This window comes from Geotrypetes seraphini, chromosome 5 (assembly GCF_902459505.1).
Source record: "Geotrypetes seraphini chromosome 5, aGeoSer1.1, whole genome shotgun sequence".
Taxonomy (NCBI): domain Eukaryota; kingdom Metazoa; phylum Chordata; class Amphibia; order Gymnophiona; family Dermophiidae; genus Geotrypetes; species Geotrypetes seraphini.
This window is the reverse complement of record NC_047088.1, coordinates 235,763,523-235,785,518: the sequence shown is the minus strand read 5'-3', so window position 1 is coordinate 235,785,518 and position 21,996 is coordinate 235,763,523. Positions and strand designations below refer to the sequence as shown.

Sequence of the window (21,996 nt, the reverse complement as noted above, 5' to 3'; positions counted from 1 at the left end):
GATGTTCATTTGGAGCAGGTGAGACCACGGTCTGGCACTTATGTTTCATGGTGGAAACCTACCTCCATTTTCTTGTCAAAGCTATGGTCTTAGACTTAACAGCCAGTACTGCTTGAATAGCTGCTGCTATATTCTGTCTCCTAATGCATACTAAGCAAATCATGCAAATGGGTGGGTTGGACAAAGAGATTTTCAACAGGTGGTACTGCCTGATGAAAAACAAACATTCTTAAAATTCTACCTTAGTAACAGTAAAATTAAGTTGCTTACCTGTAAAAGGTGCTCTCATTAATGGATTATATCATTCAGTGGAGCCTGGTGCAGTAGAAAGAGAAACTAGCTCTTGAAGTTTTTCAGAACTTTCTAGTAGTTATCTATACATGTCTGAGGTTTCCCATACTGGTGTGATTGTATAGGCCTGCCTCAATTTTATATCAAGCTATCAGCAGCTTGAATAAAGATAAGCCAACTTTTAGGAAAGCTGGTTAACTATTGGGAAGACTTGGAGTTGAATTTAGTATTTTTCTTGTCCCTCTGGTCACATTAATTCAGTCCTAGGGCTTCATCCCATTCGTTTATGCTGGTGCTGGTCAGATACTGGTGGCTTAAGACCCTGATTCTTTAGGTCTATCTAACTCCTGTTTTTATGTCATTAATGTTTGGTTAAAGACCCACAAATAGAGACTCAGGCTACTAAATGTGAAGAAATCTGGATCTCCATATCCTCACCTCAGTCTGATTAGGTTCACAAGATTAATTATGCTCCAGTTGCACTATGAAAATCAATCATGTACTATATCAAGTTGACACTCTTCACTGAATTTGCACAATACATACTTCAGTGGTTACAGATTTTTTTTTCCTATGATGGAATAAACAATTAGGGTGTAATTTAATTTCCTCAAACTCCAAGGATCTTTTCCTTCTTTAAGAAGTAAAAAAAATAAAAAAATAAAAAATGTGAGCTTTATATAAACATTTTTTTCAGGAATTATATTATTTTTCAATTTTAAGACATCACATCTAATAGGCAAGAGCACTGCTTAAGAAAAGCAGAAGGTGCAGAATTCAAGCTTTTCTTTATAAGAGACATTGAAAACAGCAGAAGTTCAAAGATATTTACCTCTTCTCCTTCTGTTTCTGGCCGAATAGCATCATCCAGCTGTAAAGGCAAGCGAGGTTCAGCCAAGCTGATAACATAGATCTGAAAGTGAGACAGAACAGAAATAATGCAATACCGCAATCATGTGGTAACTTTAGCCAAAACAGACACTTTCGTCACACACGTCATTTGGTTTGCATGAAATGTTCAGTTTGAAACCATATTTATCATGTTGTTTATAAAAGCTATTCCGTCTTCCCTCCTGGGAGAAATCAGCAAGACACCGTATAGAATAAAGATGTTATTTCCTAAAAATGGCTTCTTTTGTGGAGTAAATATACTGAGGGCTGACAAAGAAGAGCAATTAAAATGTTGTTGACCCCCTCACAAAAATGGTTATGTCAAGCATCAACACTTTAAGGAGCCACCTTATTTACTCAAATATAAACAGAGATTTTGGGGCCAAAAAAATAAGGCCTCAAAATGGGGGTCTCGATTTATATTTGAGTCCCCTCAATGACTGGCACGCTGCTGTCCCCCTCTCCTCTGACAATTGGTATGCTGCTGCCCTCCACCCCCCCCCACAAATGGCATCACACCTACTGGCATGCTGCTGGACCTCTTTCCACAACCCCTCCCCCAAGATGCTTCCCCTCCCCCCTGCAAATAGCATCACACTTACCCGCATTCCGCTGTCCTTTCTTCCACAACTTCTCCCTCAAGATGACTGACAGTCATACACCAGGCCCCACCCCGACTGACATCAAACTTATCCATGCTGAACAAGCTGCCAATGATCCTCCGTGTTGGGCAGGTGTAGGGCTTTGAGCTTCTGCCTGCCGACTCCTGCACTCTTTGAGAATCTTGGAGCCAGAAGGCTTTGAGCACGCGCAGAAGCTCAAGGCCATACACCAGCCCAATACGGAGGATTGCTGGCAGCTGGCTCAGCGTGGGGGTAAGTGTGATGTCAGTTGGGTGTGTGGGGGTGGTGGTCCCAGTGTATGACTGCAGCGTCAGTCATCTTGGGGGAGAGTTTGTGGAAGGAGAGATGGCAGCATGCCGATGGTCATAGTGGAGGGACACTAGTGCCATGGTCATCATGCGGAGGGAGGGAGAGAGGGAAGGAGTATCACACTAGCACTGGTAATTGGGTGCTATGGTGGAGGGCAGAGGGAGGGACAGCAGCATGCCAATGGCTATCTGGTGATGATCATGCTGGTGGGGAAAAGTAGCATAGATGATCATCAGGAAGGATGGGAGGGGAGAATACCAGTGCTGGTCAACTGGGGAGAGGGGGGGGGGGTGTTGAAGGACAGAAGAACCAGTCTTGGGGGAAGGAAAAGACAGCAGCATCAGTCACTGGGACAGAAGTTAATAAATGTGTTAAAATTTATGACAATGACTTCTAGTCTTTGTAGATGGCTCACCATGATGACCCAAATGGCTTACCTCAGTTAATATTTGAGACAAACTCCCCCCCACCTCCCCCCCCTTTTTGGGGAAAAAAGTTACTTCGGTTTATATTCAGGTCAGGTCAGTTTATATTCAAATATATATGGTAATCTTCTCATGTCCTCCCATAACCCTAATATTCTATAGACAGATGTCCTGAGAAATTTTCTCAGAAACAACATGGGGAAAACCCTTTTGAACATCTGGTCATAAGTGTTTTAAGGTAGTATAAATGAACTAGCTTGAGAATGCTGCATGCTCCCAATCCCAATTACTTCAGAATTTAGTAACTAGTTTAGGACTTCTCAAAGATACATTGTTTTGAGTCCTGTAGAACTGAGGTTCCCCATATTAAATAGTAATAAAAATATTAGATTCATGTCAAATTCTATGTGAAAAGCTGACATATTCATGTTGAATGCTGTGAATTTGAAAATATATTGCATGCGGCCGTCTTGCTGTCCTGCCCTGCATTTTTGACTTGTAATTTTGGTTTGTGGTTGTAGTGACCAGAAGGTAGTTTTCTCTTGTCCTACCTATACATCTTTTGAGGCCCAATACACACAAGTGTCTGCTTGATAAGAAGAGAAAATCATATGGATCACCATCAGTGAAGTGTCTTTTCGGTTATTTAAGTTCTGCTACCAAAATAAGATCTTTGGGGTCTCTGTGTATTGGCTACATAATTTCTGCTGGTTAAAAATCCTTCTCTTACATACTAATCTCCCCTTTTATCAAGCTGCTCTAGAGGATTTTAGTGTGGGCTGGCGAGGTAAGTGCTCAGCTGCTCAAAACCTCTAGTGCAGTTTGATAAAAGGGGCCCTAAGTTGCTTTATTGTGTGACAACATGCAAAGTCCAGGATGTGTTCATTATGTAGCTTGTGTGAAGAGACAACCTGCAGAAAAACTTGACAATGACTGTCTGCTGTGCACACATATCCTGAGCTTTGCATTTACTTCCTCTGGGCAGCATAAAAATATGTTACCCTGTGGGAAGCCTGTGAAGTTCTAGACCCAACTTCCAGCAAAAAAGATGACCCTTCAAGGTTTAACTAAACCTTAGATCCCTAGCAAAAATAGTCTCTCCCTGCATCAGAGATTGGTGTACTGGTCTCCGACTGCTTAAAAAATAGATACTTTTGGAAATATCACTCTAGGAAAAAGCCAAAGCATACTTTGTTTGGAAAATTTAGCATTGAGGGCAAGATTCTCAAAAGTTTAATGCCGTCGCTAAGCTGGTTTAGCCAGTACGCAGTTTAGCGGCGGATTATCAAAATGGATTGTCTCCGTTTATAACAAGGTTTCTAGCAGTTTCTGATACTGACATTTCAACACTGAAATGAGCCCTCCGGTAGATTCTTAAAAAATGCCGAGCCATTTTCAAAAATTGGCATCGGCTTTTGACGACATAAAAAAGTGACTGGACCAGGGGTGCCGGTCAGTATCAGAGACTGCTAGAAAACCCATCTGTGTTGTGATGCAGGGGGGGAGATGCCCATTCTCTCTGCTGCATCACAACACCCCTTCTCTAACATCCTGGCTGTGACAAACCTCCTGGCAGCAGGAGAGATGCCCACTCTCTCCTGCTGCACTAAATTACCTGTCGTGACTAGTAGTTTCCCCCTTCCCCTTACCTGAACACAGAGATGAACATCCTCACTGCAGCTGCATCATTAAACTGGGTATTCCCCTCCCCGGTGCATCTTGGGATGCACTGGGGAAGGGCCTGAGGCTCTGATTGGCCCAGGGTGTTTAATGCCCCTCCTACCGGGAAAGATGGTAGAGGCGCTGATAAAGGACCGCATCATCGACCATCTTGACGGACACAAACTGAAGAGAACCAGCTAGCATGGCTTCAGCAAAGGAAGATCTTGCTTGACAAACTTACTGCACTTCTTTGAAGGAGTAAATGGGCAGATAGACAAGGGTGACCCGGTCGACATCTTATATCTAGATTTTCAAAAGGTGTTTGACAACATCTACTTCGAAAAATTGCGAGCCATGGAATCGAGGGTGATATACTAACATGTATTAAAAACTGATTGGCGGACAGTAAACAGAGAGTGGGGGTGAATGGACAATACTCGGACTGGAAAATTGTCACGAGTGGAGTGCCCCAGGGTTCGGTGCTCGGGCCTGTGCTCTTCAACATATTTATAAAAGACCTAGAAATTGGCACCGTGAGTGAGGTGATTAAATTTGCGGACGATACAAAGTTATTCAAAGTAGTGAGGACACAGAAGGATTGCGAAGACCTACAAAGAGACATAAATACACTCGAGGAATAGGCCACAAAATGGCAAATGAGGTTTAACGTGGATAAGTGCAAGGTGATGCATGTCGGTAACAAAAATCATATGCACGAATACAGGATGTCCCCAGGAAAGAGACTTGGGAGTACTTGTAGATAAGTCAATGAAACCGTCTGTGCAATGAGGGGTGGCAGCGAAAAGGGCAAATAGAATGCTAGGAATGATTAAGAAGGGGATCATGAACAGATTTGAAAAGGTTATCATGTCGTTGTACCGGGCCATGGTATGCCCCCATCTGGAATACTGAGTCCAACACTGGTCGCCATACATGAAGAAGGACATAGTACTATTCGAAAGGGTCCAGAGAAGAGCGACAAAAATGGTTAAGGGGCTAGAGGAGCTGTTATACAATGAGGGGCTAGAGAAACTGGGCTTCTTCTCCCTTGAAAAGAGGAGACATGATCGAAACATTCAAGATATTGAAGGGAATTGACTTAGTAGAGAAAGAGAGATTGTTCACCCTCTCCAAAGTGAAGAGAACGAGAGGGCACTCGCTAATGATAGAAGGGAATAGATTCCGTACAAACATTAAAGAAATTCTTCTTCACCCAAAGTGTGGTAGAAATCTGGAACGTTCTTCCGGAGGCTGTTATAGGGGAAAGCACCTTTCAGGGATTCAAGAAAAGGTTGGATAAGTTCCTACTGGAACAGAACATACGCAGGTAAGGCTACTCAAATAGGGCACTGGTCTTTAACCAAAGGGCTGTTGCGTGATCGGACTCTTGGGCACGATGGACCACTGGTCTGACCCAGAAGTGGCAAATTTTATGTTCTTAAACAACTTGGGGCAATCAGAGCCTCAGGCCCCTCCCCGGATGCATCAGGAAGGGTCCTAGGGCTTTGACTGGCTCGATGCCTAAGGCCATGCAAATGTAGGAAATCTTTGCTGCTGTCCGCCGATCTCATTTGCTTGCGTGATTTTTAAAGAATGTCTCGGGTTTTTAGATTCGGTATCGAAACGGCTGCATTAGCAGACCGTTGTTTTTTAATGCAGGTTTTTGAAAATCCTGGCCTGAGAACGCAAAAATGAAACAAAGAATCAATCAGATAGAGCTGACAAACTCTTATGCAAGTAATAAGAAAGTGTTGATTTCCATTACCATATATAGTAAGAACTTTATTTAATAAAAAGTCAAACTTGAGACTGTCAGAAGAGACTAACTGAATATAGCTTTTATTTTCCAATACAGTAGGATTACCCTTTCAACGTGCAGCTCCACATCCTGCTGAGTACAGCTTTCAATTTTCTGATCCACTTTCCTCACGACACCTTCTACATCCACAATGCTTTCTTTGTTGATACTGTTAGTAAAGACAATTGCATTTAATAATAATGCATTTAATTTTAGCAATAATTCAACTGTACACTGGAAATTCTGCTTCCCACTCTTGTGGCCCTTTGACCTTCTTAGATAAATGCCTAGAAGGCATAAAAGAAGTAGGAACAAAGAATGCTACATGGCAGTGCTTCAAAAGCCATAAATCTATGGCTTTATTAAGCTTTAAAAAAATGAATCTGCTAGTGAATTACTGGTACTGTTTAAATGCCAGAAGGGTGCTTAAGATGGGACAGTTGGGAATGATGTGTATTAAGTTACTTTTCAATTGAAAGGTTTATTAAAAACTATCCAAACAATTTCTGAACCCTGAAAAATAGTACGCATCTTAATATAAATACACATTTGGGGAGGGGGACATTTTTCAAAAGGTTTCAGTTGGCTAACTTCAAGAGTTAGCTAAGCAACAAGACCATTTTTTTGTATAAGACACCTGGACTGATAAACAGTTGTATAGGTCCATCCATGTAATTGTAAAACTGCAATATCATTTTTTAAAAGGTTCTCTAAAAAAGAACGTTTTATAAAATACACATAGGGGGTCCTTTTACAAAGCTGAGGTAGAAAGTGGCTTTAATGTGCCCTTTTGTGGGCTTCTCAAAATGTGCTAAGGCCACTTTCTAATGCTACTGGAATATGGCTGATTTTCCATTTTCTGAATTAATGGCCATACACTAATGTTCGATGCTTTCAAATACACTGTTGAAATGAGATACTGTCAGAGTGAGCTAGTGCCAATCTTCACCGTAAAAAAAATCATCAGAATAAAGTGGCCGTAATGAACATATCAAATGCAATGCTGCCATACACACAGTCATAGGCATACAAAAAGCCCTCCAACCAGTGGCATAGTAAGGGGTGTGTGAAGAGGGCGGTCCGCCCTGGGCGCGGTCTTCCTCGGGGCGCTGGACCCCCTCCTCCTCTTTTTATGGCATATAGTGGAGGTCAAGTAGACTACCATGGAGTTTTGGTTACTGTTGTCAGGGGTGGGGGAGAGAATGAAAGATTAGGTTCTTACCTTTGCTAATCTTCTTTCTTGAAAATCCACACTTTGTTCCTGGACTAGTGGGTTATTTTCCTATGGTTGCCAAATAGCTTGTAGGGAGCTCATTATACAGAGTCTTGAGCTCCTCCCCTCTTACCTCAGGACTGCCCTCCAGGAATCCAGTTTGTGACAAAGCAGCTAGAAACACCTGAAGAGGACTAAGGCAAAAGAGAGGGGTACAGGGATGCTTCCTGAGCAATAATTCTAATCTGCTCATAACATGAAACCAGAACAATTGAAACAGGCCATTAGAACATCAGGAACCTGAACAATAAAAACAACAGTGCTATAAGGAGACACAGCCTGCACCGACAGAAGGCGCGCTGGAACTGGGGAGCCCAAGACAAAGTGCCAAACACACACAGATGGAACACTTAGAAAGTCTGGTCAATAAATTAGAAATCCAGCTTACTAGTACTTGTAAAGACAGACAATCAGCAAATCAGCAGTTTCCAGAAGTGTGGATTTACAAGAAAGAAGATTAGCAAAAGTAAAAACCTAATCTTCCATTCTTGTGCAATCCCATTCTATTCCTGGACTAGTGGGATGTAACAGAGCAGTCCCATAGAGTCAGGGTGGGACTGATGAACCTGCTGCCAAAACGGAGGAACCAAAAGCACATTAATCTGGTAAAACTTGGTGAAAGTATGAAAGGAGGACCAGGTAACAGCCCTGCAAATCTCCTTCAATGAGATAGCCAAGGATTCGGCCCAAGGGGAAGAAATGCCTCTGGTAGAATGAGCCCACATCGAAAAGAAGTGTGTGTGTGTGGGGGGCTGCTTACCAGTAAGCAGGGGAAATAGCCATATGTAAGCAGGGGAAATAGCCTATGTAAGCAGGGGAAATAGCCATATGGATCCACTTGGAAATGGTGGCCATGGAAGCCGGCCTACCCTTGAAGGCAGGACCCACCAGTACAAACAGATGGTCAGAGACACAAAACTCGTTCGTGACCTCCAAGTACTGCAATAGGATCCTGTGCATATCCAAGGACCGCAACACCCGGTCTTGCTACTTCAAACCAGAGGAAGTAAAGGAAAGAAGCTGGACCTCCTGATTAATGTGTTAGACAGTTGGTAAGAAAGGAGGGAACAGTGTGCAGAATCACGCTGGAATCTGTGATATGCAAAAAGGGATCCAGGTAGGAAAGAACCTGAAGCTCAGAAACCCTGCAGGCAGAGGTAATGGCCACCAGAAAGACAGAATCAACTGTGAGGTCCATTAAGGATACACGTTCCAGAGGCTCATAAGGTAGGAGCCAAAGAGGGAAGGACCAGGTTGAGATTCCATGACAGATAAGGCAACTACAGAGGAGGCCGAAGTCTCAGCGCACCCCTCAGAAAATGGACGACATCTGGATGAGAGACTAAGAAGCCTTTCAGAGGTTTGGAGCCTAGACAGGAAAAACCGGCAAGCTGTACCCTGAGAGAAGCCACGGTCAAGCCGTCCTGGAGGAATGCAGAATTCGGGGAACAGACAAATTTCTGGATGCAGCATAAGTGAATTTCTGGATGCAGCATAAGTGAGTTTCTGGATGCAGCATAAGTGATAACATCTCCAAGCTGTTGCTTAGGCCGCCGTCGTGGACTTCTTGCTATGGAGAAGGGTGGCAATCACAGCTAAGGAACAGCCCCTGTGAACTAAGGCTGTGTGCTCAATAGCCAGGCCATAAGACCAAAGCGGTCCAGTTCCTGAAGTGCAATTGGGCCCAATGTGAGGAGACGAGGATGACAAGGTAGTCTGAGTTCCTGGTTGAGCTGCAGCCGCACCAATTTGGTACACCGCGGGCGCCTCAGCCAGTCAGGTGCCTTGAGAATAATCCAAACACTGTGGGTGGCTATTCTTCTCAACAGCTGGCCTATCATGGGCCATGGAGGGAAGACATGCAGAAGACCCTCCATCAGCCAGGGTTGAACTAGAGAACCCTCTAGCCTTCGATGCCAGCCTCGTGACAGTGGCTGAAAAACCGATCCATTTTCTTGTTGGCTGCCGATGCCATGAGATCGAATGTGGGACATCCCCAGCATTCCACAATGCAGTCGAACGCCCTACGGGACAGAGACCACTCACTGGGGGTCCAGTCTGACGACTGAGAAAATCTGCTTGGATATTGTCCACTCCGGCCACATGCGCAGCTGAAGTGCCATGAGGTGTCTCTGCCCACCGGAAAAGAAACTAGGCCTCCATGCTCAGGGAGGTGCTTCTGGTGCCCCCCCGGCAATTGATGTAGGCGACCACCATGGCATTGTCTGAGAAGATGCGGATGGCTCGATGCTTGAGACAAGCCTTGAAGTGGAAAAAAGCCAATCGGATCACCCGAAGCTCCAGGCAATTGATCGACCACTTCTGCTCAGCGAGGGCCCACCGGCCCTGAACTGGAGCAGAAAAAAATGTAAATAAGGCTCTCTACACCACAGTTCTTCAACCGCCGGTCCGCGGACCGGTGCCGGTCCGCTGAAAATTCCTGCCGGTCCGCGCAGGGCCGGCGAGATGGACGCTGTTAAATTTCCTGCCCTGGTGGTGTTCGGGGAAATCTTCTGTTCCTCCCAGCCTCGGGCAATCAAGACAGGCTGCTGACGTTGGGCATTCCCTCTGAGTCTTGCCTATGCGGAAACAGGAAGTTGAAACAAAATAGGCGGGACTCAGAGAGGGAAGGTCCCGACGTCAGCAGCCTGTCTTGATCGCGGCCCCTGCCGAGTCGCCGAAGAGGGCCGCGGGGAAGCGGCAAGTAGAAGGGAGATGGTCAGCGTGCGCGGTGGGGGGCAGCGTGTGGATTGGGGCCATCAGCAGCGTCTGTGCTGAGAGTCTGCCCACGTGCAGGATGCGGCGGATAGGGGCCTCCGGCTCGTCTTGGGCGGCAGGGCCTGCGATGCAAAGCTGTTTTTACCGGCTTGGGAGGGGGGGGTCGCGAATGTGCAGGGACCCTTCAACAGTGGCTGTCTCCTCTCCTAGCAGTTTTGTACTTACCAGGGCAGTGATTCACTTTGGCAACTTCCCCTTCCTCAGAGGCAGCAACGACCCAAGGCTGCCTAAGGAAATCACTGCTGCAGGCAAGTACTGAGAGCTGCTGGAAGGAGAGGAAGCCACTGTTGGAGGCTGGGAAGCTGATGGATAAAGGGAGAGCTACTACTGGACCTGGAGGGAGGTAGAAGGAGAGATGCTGCTGGGAGGGGAAGAGGGAAAGGGATGGGAAGAGAGCTACTGTTGGATAGGAGGGAAGGGAGAAGGTAAAAAGGAAGGAAATAGCTGGCAGGGAGATTAGAGGAGGGAAAGGGGAGAGACAAGAATGAGAAAGTAGAGAGAGATTGATGCTGGAAAGGGGGTCAGCAGAGAAATGAGAGAGGGATAAATATGCTAGATCTGGTGTAGGAGAGATAAAAATGAAGAAAGCAGTGAAGCTGGAATGAATGATGTAAAAAGGAGAGAGGAGGCACAGGCTGGATGGAAAGGAGAAAGGGGCATCGAAAAAAGTCAGATACATATGGAAGGAGGAGAGGCCAGACAGTGGATGGAACGGGCAGACGCTGGAAGGAAGAGTGGAAAGAAGATGAAAGCAGAGACCACAAAAGGTAGAAAAAAATAATTGTATTTCTATTTTGTCATTACAATATATCAGATTTGAAATATATATCCTGCTAGAGACATAACTGGGGACTGCAAAGCCTAACACTATTCCTATCATGTGTGACTGCAGTATTCTGTTATGATATTTCTGTGTAGCATTCTGTAATAATTGGCTTGTTCAGTTTTCTTGATAGTAGAGGGGATATATGTGAAGGGGAGGGGAGACAGGGGTTTTGTTGGTCCTTGCTCTGAATATTTATATTTATAAAATGACAATTGTACAGAATATTGTTTCTTTTTATACTTTAATAAAATACGTTCAATATAAAATCATAACTGAGGCTTGTGCAGATGGGATCAGATGGTTTGCGGGGACCGAGCTTGCGGAGACGGGGCGAAAATGTGTTTTTTATTTTGGTCTTAGTAGTTTGCCGGTCCACAAAATAATTATTTTATTTCTGCCGGTCCACGGGTGTAAAAAGGTTGAAGAACACTGCTCTACACTATATCTCATTATCAGAAATACACAACCTACAAGAATGATGTGCCTATTGCACTTGAAAGGAGGCATATTAAATCCATGAGTCTTTACCTTTACTCTTTATAAATTTTCCTAAAATAGTACCCACACAAAAACCAGGTGCATCCTTTATTGACTAAGACAGTGATTCTCAACCCAGTCTTCGGGGTACACCCAGCCAGTTGAATTTTCAGGATATCTACAATGAATACGCATGAGATTGATTTGCCTTCCAAGAAGGCAGTGCATAGTCAGTGTAGATATCCTGAAAACCTGACTGTCTGGGTAAGCCCTAAAGAAAGGGATCTGCCTAATCAAAGCAGGTAGTTTTGCTCCGATTAGCATGGTGAACCTTGCAGATAAAATCTGCCCATGGTGTTTGCCTTACAGGGGCATTTTATTTGGTTCGTTTTATATCCCGTCCTCCCCAACGAGATCAGAATGGGTTACAAGGTTGATACACATAATGCATAGAGAAATGAGTTATAAATTTACATGTGTACAGTAGAGTTTCATTTTAATTCGCTTCTATCCTGTTCTCCCCATACATAATATATAGTTAACAGGTTACAATTTGTCATAGTTATAGTACAGGTTTGATTTTTTTTAAATGCAATTTGGTGCATGTTTAACAAAAAAACCCCAAACATAGTAGATGATGGCAGATAAAGACCCAAATGGTCCAACCAGTCTGCCCAACCTGATTCAATTTAATTTTTTTTTTTTCTTAGCTATTTCTGGGCAAGAATCCAAAGCACTACCCGGTACTGTGCACCAACATGTTAACAGCTGACATCATACTTCTCTTTGCATACTCTATAAGGTCACTCTTAAAGGTGTTGGATATTATTATTGTAGCTGAAACATAAAGGAATTGAGATGCTAGCATTCCTATGTCACAATAAGAATTTTTGCTCCAGAACTGAATTCTAAGGGTCAAACTGGCACTCTGTCAGCTTCGGACTTTTGCACAGTTAAGTTTATTTTTGAACAGGGCCGTTCAACTTTTTTTCTGTCCAAATCTTTGCTCAAGTATGGGCCTGCTACTTAATGGAAAGAAAAATATACAGTACAGGCCCTGATGCCCCAAAACCTTAAAATGCCCTGCTATTCTGAGGCTGCCAGGGGTTTTGATACCCAGCATGAAAGTAATGTGGCCAGTGTATAGAGGGAGGTCTACCTCAGCAGTTCAGAATGAATTTCAAGCCTGTGCTCCATTCAATCTTTTGTAAAGTGCATGTATTCAGTGCAATAGAGAGCTGACCATTTGAATAACTACGTCTTTAAAACAAATGAAGCATTGATGATAATGTGTGAAAATGGTCTCAGCCGCTGAGAATCTTGGTTCCCACCATTGTTTACTTTGACAACAGGATATAATTGCTTACTTACTTGGCAGCGAACTTAACCATCTGCTTGCTTGCACGGTCTCCAACTGCCACCAGAGCCTGGACATTAAACTGCTGCTGACGTAGGACTAAGAAGCACTGCTTCCCTAAATAGAGACAAATTCAAAGCGGGCATATTAATGAGAAGAAGCATCTTTTAGAAATAGTTCAGCTCTGAAATTAAAACAGAGAAATATTTATGCTTAGCAAAACCAAGTAACACATCTGAGTGAGGTTTATACAGTGTTCAGATAAAAGATTATCAGAACCAGTCTTCCTCAAATGGGATATATTCAAATTATATTACTGCTTTGTAACACTACAAAAAACATGGTAAAAGACAAAATGTCTAGTGTAAAGTTTACTTATAAGACTGGTCATACCAGTCTATGACAAGAGATACATGCACTGTTCCCTCTAAGATAATCAATCTCTAGGAAATGCCAGGTTCCTCGATATCCTGCAGAACTTGCCTGTCCCTCACAGAGCTGCCCAATTCACAATTCAAATCGATTCACCGACTCATTTCAGCTTAATCGATTCAAATTGATTTGTAAAAAAACAAAACGGACTTGCAGATTCAGATCTACTCTTTCTTCAGATATAGAAACAGGAAGTTACTATATCTGAACAAAGGACTCCAGCAGAGGTAATGCCTAAGAGCAGACCTGTGAAGATTGGCAGAGAGAGCTGAGAAGGCATGAATAGGTCCCTCTATTGCCACTGTAGGACCTGCGGGGGAGGGGGGGACTGCTACCACTGTCGAACCCAAGCAGGGGGGTGGTTGATGCTTTCTGCCGCTGCTGCCGAAGGACCTGGGAGGGAAGCTGGAGAGAGAATGCTGGACTCGCAAGTGTGTGTGTGTGTGGGGGGGGGGGGGTCCATTTGACTGGCTGAGGCTGGAACAGGTGGGAAGGGAAGAGTGAGTAGATGCTGGTTACATACGGCAAGGGGTGCTGGAGGGAAGAGAAGAGAAGGTACTAGCCACATAGGGTAGAGGGAGGCTGGAGGGAAGGGAGAGAGAGAGACACTGGACTAGGGGCTGGAGCGTAATGGAGAAAGGGTGCTGACCCTTGGGGGGAGGAGGGATGGACATGCACGGAGGAGGAAAGAGAGGGGAAGGGAAGGTACAGAGATGGAAGATGAGAGCATGTCAAATGGGCAGGAGACTTTGACGAGTGACTTAACAGAAAACAAACAGAAACCAGAGCCTGGAAACAACGTGATTTGAATAATAAAATGACCAGACAACAAAAGGTAGAAAAAAATAATTTTATTTTCTATTTTGTGATTAGAATATGCCAGATTTGAAATGTGTATTCTGCCAGCGCTGGTATTAGTGAGAATGAGCTAAGACCCGAAAGAGAGAGGAAAAGTCTTTTTTTGTTTGTTGTTTACACTTGACAGCGCTAGTAGGGGGTTGGAGGGCAAATGGGGGGGGGGGGGGGGTAGAGTGGGTGAAGAGGCTGCAAAATAAACCCACCAGGACATTTGAAAAAAAAAACCAATGAACAACTGAATGAGCAGGTAAAGCATACAGCTGATGAGGAGCAGCTAGGGGCAGAGGAGGATATGATGCAATTCATGTAATCCATTTTTCTAGTTTATTTTAAAGCCATGTCACAGAAAGTGAATCCAATCGTATCAAATAAAAAAAAACTTGTGGGGACGGGACAGGGACCGAGGCGGGGACAGGGACCGAGGCGGGGACAGGGACCGAGCTCACGGGGATGGGGCAGAGACGGGAACAAACTTTTTTCCTGTGTCATTCTCTAGGCTGAATCTCTTGCCCACTGATTGATCAAGAGTATCCGCCAGGCAGAGATAGAATAGACTGACACCTTGCTCATAACTTTTATGATATCATAGAGTCCACAATATAAATTCACCCCAGATAGGAGCATTTGGGAATCTTTGTTGTCCTCTGAGGCTGGGACTTGAGACAGGTGTGGCAAGCACATGCTAGAAAGGAAGCCGCAGCTGCCACCTGAATCCCTAGGGTTTTCGTTGTTCTCTGAGGCTGGGACTTGAGAGACGGGTGTGGCTAGCATGTGCTAGAAAGGAAACCATAGCTGCCACCTTAATCCCTAGGGTCAAAGCTTCAAATTGCTTCTTGAGGGCCACGTCCACTTTTCGGTCCCAAGTATCCTTTATCATCACACCTCCTTCACTAGGCAAGGAGGCTGGTTTGGTGACCTGTGCCATTAAAACGAATCCACATTTGGCTGAACAAACAGCTTTTGGAAATTTGGAGCTATCGTGTAAAGCTTGGCTATAGTGATAGCCACTTGCAGGGACCCTTCTGGCGACTCCCAGTGGTTCGTGACCAGCTTTGCGATGTCCGGATGTGAGGGAAAGAACGTGGTTAGATCAACTGAGCTGCTCATAATTGAGCACTGCGACAAGGGGGTTGAAGGAACTTCCAGCTTCAATTCCTGTAGTGAGGTAGAAATAATGCCTGAGAATGCAGAGGCTTTGAGCAGCCGGTGCATTTTCCCCCAGGTCCTGGGCCACTACTGCTTCTTGACCGCTGTTCTCATGCAGAAAACCAGACTCTGCTAGAGAAACTGCCTCTTGGGGATGAAATTGAACTTTCCATCCCCCCCCCCAACTATGTCAGACTGAACCTCCTGGTCAAGCTTTGTGTCTTTGTTTAGTCGGGGTGCATGCTGAGGGGAATTCCCTGCCTGTTTCAGCATAGGAATGCAGCTGGGACAAATAAAGAACTACTCTGCTTCACAGGTTTGCTGGATGAACTTAGTCTTTGGGCTGCCAGTTGGACAGAGGTTGAACTGAGCCTCAACCCCCAGAAAACCTCACGCTGCGAAGGGGGAAAAGACTATGCAGCCAGTCCACTTTTAATCCAGGCCAAGCTAGGAAGGAGCCAAACAGCCTGCGCTCAAGCTTCTGATTAAATCAGGAATGTGAGAAGCTATGCAGGGGATGGCCCCTGAGCTCAAAAACTACAAAAGCAGGCTGGCTAGCTAGGTGTCTCAGAGGGCTGATCCTGCTAGCAGCAGACTCCTGCAATGAAAGTCTGCGTCTTCTCTCAGGCAGAGATCCCAACAAGTAGGAACTCTGGGCACTTTGAACCTCCAATTGAACACTAAGAAAAAAATAATAAAACCACAGAGCAGAGCAGAAATACTTCTGAGCAATTTGCTTGCAACCCCACCTCCAAAAAAAACAAAACCCACAAAAAACAGAGGGGGAAGGAGCAGCTCCCTGGGAAGGAGGCGGGGTTGAAAAGATGATCAACAACTTGCTGGTTCAGATGCATAACCCTAGTGTTCAGGACCACTAGACACAGGTGTCATGCCAAAAGCGCGCCAGGACAAAGGCGCGCGCAGACAATTGAGCGCAGCGCGGAGGCGCGCGCCGCAGAAAATTACTGTTTTTAGGGCTCCGACGGGGAGAGGCGTGGGGGGAACCCCCCCACTTTACTTAATAGAGATTGCGCCGCGTTGTGGGGGCGTTGTGGGGGGTTTGGCGGGTTGTAACCCCCACATTTTACTGAAAACTTCACTTTTACCCTGTTTTTAGGGAAAAAGTTAAGTTTACAGTAAAATGTGGAGGGTTACAACCCCCCAAACCCCCCTCAACGCCGGCGCGATCTCTATTAAGTAAACTGGAGGGGCTCCCCAACAAAAACCCCCATCGGAGCCCCTAAAAACTGTAATTTTCTTCGGCACGCGCCTCCGTCTTGCGCTCAGTTGTTGGCGCGCGCCTTTGTCTTTCGCGGGGTTGTCTATGAACCCTAGACACATTGCACTAGAAGGAAGCTTATTAGGGATATAGGCGGATAAGACTGGAGTCGTAAACTTCTGCAGAAATAGCTGATTTAAGACAGATGGATTGCTTTATACTGATACAATCAGGAGTCATAGCATCAAGGCTAGAATTAAGTGGAAGGAGATCTGAAATGGCTGGTTATACATTAGGCAGTAATCTGTACATCAGTACAATAAAAGCAACTTAGGCCTAAACTATGCAGTGTGATCAGAGGTGACATGAAAATACTGAATACAGGCAAGAGATTTTGAAATGACATTCCTAAAATAAAGGAAAAATGTGTTAGCTAACCCTTGAGACAATTTCAAAGATTAAAAGTCTAAACCTGTATACTTTGAAAGAAAGGTGAGAAAGGGGATATATGGTAAAGACATTAAGACCCGAATTCTGTAAGCGGCACCTAAAATGGCGCCAGCTGTGTGCCAAACACACTTAGGCGCTGTTAACAGAAGTGCGGCTACCGGTGCCTTAGAAAATAATTTAGATGCTGGTAACGTAGTGCAGGGTTTTAAAGGCCTACATTACTGGTGCCAACGTTTTTGGGAAAATTGCACCTAGTAGCGCCTAAAGTCATCTCCACCCGTAATCACGCCTACTTTGAACTTAAGCACCGCAAGCCACCATGCTGTAGGCACGATTCTGGTGCCTACACTGGCAGGGCACCTAATTTTTTATAAAATGAGTGTTTAATTGGTTTTAGACGTGGTCAATTACCACGCCAAGTAAAGCAATTAAATTAGGCACCGTTTACAGAGTATGGCCCTAAATACCTCCATAGTATAAATGCACAGGAGGCAGGTCTCTTTCAATTAATAGGAAGCATATTTTGCAGCTCTGCACTAACTTCACTGCTTTCTAAAAAGCAGTGGTCATGTGTAACCAAAATCCTGCCACAGTTAAGTACAGACTACCTGAGGCCAATAGCACTTCAATGTATCAATGCAATTAGCACTGACGATCTTACTGCTCAAAAATAGGCTAGGACTGGATCTCAAGACCAATAAGGAACTGAACGAAGCAGCTTTTTACACATGGCAAGCGATGTGTTGCATTAATGTCAGCTAATTACAATAAACCCTTCGTTTGTTCATCCTTGTGCAATGAAGCATGCTGTTAAAAAGTGACATTTTGCCATAACGATGTAAATAATTTTATCTCCTCAAGTGCTTGAATCATATTAATGGATTTTGTCCACTTACTTACAAAAGGTACACATTAGCAGGTTTCTGTAATAACTCCCTGAGAGTTACATCAAACCTACATTTCTTGTTCTGATTTTTATTTCATTCATAAAAGGGCGGGGTGGGGGGGGGAAGAATTATGTTTAAATCCCTAATTTTCTAGGGAGAGGTATGAGGAGGATACTTGGAGGATCCCTTGAGAGAGAGACTTCCTGGCACTGGCCTGAAACATCTGTGGCGCCCATTGAATTATCAAGTGTCATTGTGGTGTGCAACTGCAGGCGCATGCCTGAAGGGGCTTGTCCAAAGGGGCCTTTCTAAAGCCTAAGAGAGCCACAACTATCACTGGAATTCAGATATTTGTAGAAATATAGGCAAATGAAAGGACAAGTTAAAACATGCTATTTCTGAACTTTCTGGGGTCGCCATTGCTACAGACAGTCATATTATAGTAAAGTCCCTGCAGTAGTGGGGACTCTGCTTCCCAGTACAGAGTCTGCAACCTTCCTTAGTTCAGGGGAAAGGCCAACACCTCCATCCTCACCTTTGTTTTCTTTGAGTCTAGTGCGTTCAGGGCTTTCCCAATATGGTTCTCCTGTTTGTATGCGTGCGCATGTATGTGTGTTTTTACAGAAAATCTGCCCCCTTTTGGACTGATCCAAGAACACAAGTCTTAATGCCTAAACAAAGATAGAGGCAGTGGGGCTACTATTAAACATTTTGCCCCTGCTAAAGAGGCGACTGGCAGATGTTTGGAAGGTGGTTTGTGGAATGGAAGACTTCCTCAAATGTGTAAAATTACAAGTTTCATATAATGGACATTGAGCTGTTTTCGAAGCTGGAGGACACAGGAAGTAGATTATCCAAGTTGGTGACTTGGGATGCCACATGTAGCTGGGTTCTCTGGTATTAAAGATAGTTTAGTTAGAGGCTATGGTGAACTGGTTTAGAAGTAGAAAATGGAATACGCATTTATTGAACTTTCCTATTTGTTCATTACTGTTGGCTGAGATAGTCTTTAGAAAATCTCAAAGAAGTCATAATTCTATCAGATGCTGACAAAATTAATATTTCTAATTATTAAATTGCCTAGAAATGATCTCCAGGTGAATAGGCAAGGTGGTGAGCCCGACGTCTCCACAGGAACTTTTAATTTAACTGATTTCTCTCAAACTTGTCAGGATAGCTTTACAGAGTGAGCCACCCTTCTGGTGTAACTGTGAGAGTACTAAAAAGTATATTTTAAAAAGAAATATTTCCTTTGTTGTGGTAGCAATGTGCAAGTCTTTCCCGATATGGCTTGTGCAACTCAAGCATGCAGTTAAAGACTCGAGTGGTCGCTGTTGCACTAGCTTCTTTACTTGATTAGATTTCACGATTCTAATTACATTTTTTAATGAATCTGTTCAGCTTGAGTGCTCACTAAATCGATAAGGAAAAATAATGTAAATCTATTTCTGTGTTGTCAGTACAGGCAAGGGTTATATTTTGGCCACAGTTCATTCCAGGTTATTGGGTGGATTTACAGTATTGGCTTGGACCTTGTTCTGGCCACCTTGTTGGGCAGACTGGTTGGACCATGATGATGTTTATTTGCCATCATTTATTGTATTACTGTATGTATGTATGTTTTGTTCTGGTTTTCTCTTTTGCTTGTTTTATTGACGCACTCCTTATCACATGCAGTGAAAACTTTGTACCATAATGGCCCCCAGAATCTTTGTGATCTCTTGATAACTTTATATTTTTATATTATCTGAATGCAGCTTTTTGTCTCCTTTGAATGTGAAGAAACATGGTATTGAAGTAGACACTTGCTAACTGACTAGCATCATATGCTGAGTTCTATTACAATCAAGCTGGCATTTCTCTCAACAACAAAATCAAGCCTCACCAGAGCAGAGATACTGCTACCACCATAATTCTGAAATCTGTGCTTCCTTTCTTCACTTTTTTTGTTTTACCCTTACAATTATCTTGAGGAGAGGCGATACCAGTTTTGATTTCAGCACGGCTTCCCTTAATCGTACGGAGCCATGAATCATAAAAGCCCTGGAAATGACCCAAGTGCCTCCTCAAATGCCAGAAACTCCCTAGATAACAGTATTAAAACAGCATCTGAAAAGCAAACCACTTAAGACTACTGCAATCCACCGAGAAAGGAAGTAAAATCTTTAAATTGCTATCAATGAATAAAAATAAGTTAGAATCGGGGAGCAACAGAAAAGCACTGCCTTCCCTTGAATAGCAGGAGGAAGAACATAGGTGCTGAAATAGTACAATAACTTACCTTTAGCTCTGCTCGTATGTACTCTGGCACGAATCCATACCACTTTGTCAGTTTTTTGCACAGTAAGGTCTTTCACTCTAACTAAAATACGGTCTGTTTTAAGAATAAGACAAATATAAAACAAATTTAAATAAATTAGTGAAAAATTTTCAAAGTTTTTGCTTCTTCTTTTTAAATTTCGGGGTCTACATGATTCTCAAGAGAAATTAATGCAAATATTTTCCATGTCACTTGTGGGAAGACAGTTCTACACATAGAGGAAAAATAAATTATCCAAAAGGATTAGTGCTATACTACCTAACAGACAGAGCAGGGACTCCTCTCCACTCCATAGGTTGGCTGTTATGTTTAATGGTTGCTTAATATGCTGTCTTATCAAGCAGCTAAATAAAGCAGAGGCAGGGCAATGCAGAAAATTCGTAGAAGCTTGCCCTACCATGAAAATTTTAAAGGTGGATATAATCAGAAATAAAAACTGACATGTACATATTTCGTTCTCAGACTGTGTCAGGAGCAATGTTCCCTCTAAGGATTGATGAGGTGTGTGCAAAAAAAAAATATGCATGAGCGACAAGTTACATACTCCACAAATTTATGAGCAGACACGGACGCATTTTTAAACAAATGTAGTTTATCCTTGTAATCCTTATGTATTTTTAATCATCTATGGATATGTTTGTATGTTTATTGTTCAAATGGTTTTATTTATTTCCCCAAATTAATTTTTGTTATACGCATTGAAAATATTTGATATTGCGTTTAAATCAAAATCTCAATAAACTTGAAACGAGTGCCCGTGAGATTGTGGGAGGGTTAAATACTCAAAACTTAGAAGAATAACAATTTACTTAAAGTTTTTGCTACGCCAGCTTTCTGGTATCTTTACATACAGTGGCGTACGTAGCATATGTAACACCCGGGGCCCATCATTTTTTGGCACCCCCCCCCCCCATCTGTAAGAAAAACATGATTTTTAGTAACAAACCACACGTCACACATGAGTACCTAGGAAAAGGCAGCATCTTATATATTGCAGTGAGCAGTACATCAATACACCCATTGTAAAACTAAACAAGCCAGACCAGCACAGATCAATCCTACACCGTCATTCCTAACAGAAAACTATGTCTTTCGAACACACAGAACACAGAAAACACCTTCGCCTAGTATGGAATATGTCATCACAAATTAACCCCTCCCCCTTTTACAAAACTGTAGTGTGGATTTTAGCCACGGTGGTAACAGCCCTGATGCTCATAGAATTCTGAGCATCAGAGCTGCTACCACCACGGCTGGTGCTAAACAACACTCCACAATTTTGTAAAAGGGGGGATAAAATAGAAATACACAGCTTCAACGCTCTAGTTCAGGGGTGCCCAAACTTTTTGGGTTTGCGAGCTACTTTAAAATGACCAAGTCCAAATGATCTACCAACAATAAAATTAAAAAACACAAAGCACACTATAAGCTGAGAAAATGTTAATTATCATTCCTATTCTGGGTTTTTTTCAAAGAGGTCAAGGCAGATGACTCTATGCATTGTCATCTCAGTAACAATCATACAAAAATAGACAAATATACCCCCCTCCCTTTTTATTAAACCACAATAGCAGTTTTTAGCGCAGGGAACTGCGCTAAATGCCCAGCGCTGCTCTCGACGCTCATAGGCTCCCTGCGCTAAAAAACACTATTGCGGTTTAGTAAAAGGGGGCCATAGTGCAAAATATAGACAGCATATATAAATTCAGACACATTTTGATCACTAAATTTAAAATAAAATCATTTTTCCTACCTTGTCTGGTGATTTCATGAGTCTCTGGTTGCACTTTCATCTTCTGATTGTGCATCCAATCTTCTTCCCTTCCTCTCCTCCAGACCTCATTCCCTCCCCCAACTTTTTATTCCTCTCTCCCTGCCCTTTCTTTCTTTTTTCTCTCTTGATGCCCCCTTTCTTTTTTTCTGTTTCCCTTCTGTCTCCCTGCCTGCCCCCTTTCTTTCTCCCTACCCTCCACA

General features: G+C 43.5%; 1 protein-coding gene across 2 annotated transcripts in view; it reads right to left on the bottom strand.

Annotated features, from left to right (window-relative positions):
• The window catches only part of DARS1 (aspartyl-tRNA synthetase 1), a 195,319-nt gene that overhangs the window by 63,905 nt on the left and 109,418 nt on the right, over positions 1-21,996 (bottom strand). For both annotated transcript variants that reach the window (XM_033945564.1, XM_033945565.1), the window contains 4 exons: positions 19,984-20,076; positions 12,725-12,827; positions 6,066-6,168; positions 1,124-1,204 (listed from right to left, as the gene is read on the bottom strand). In XM_033945564.1, the coding sequence (XP_033801455.1) occupies positions 1,124-1,204; positions 6,066-6,168; positions 12,725-12,827; positions 19,984-20,076 (380 nt within the window). The remainder of the gene's footprint in view (positions 1-1,123; positions 1,205-6,065; positions 6,169-12,724; positions 12,828-19,983; positions 20,077-21,996) is intronic.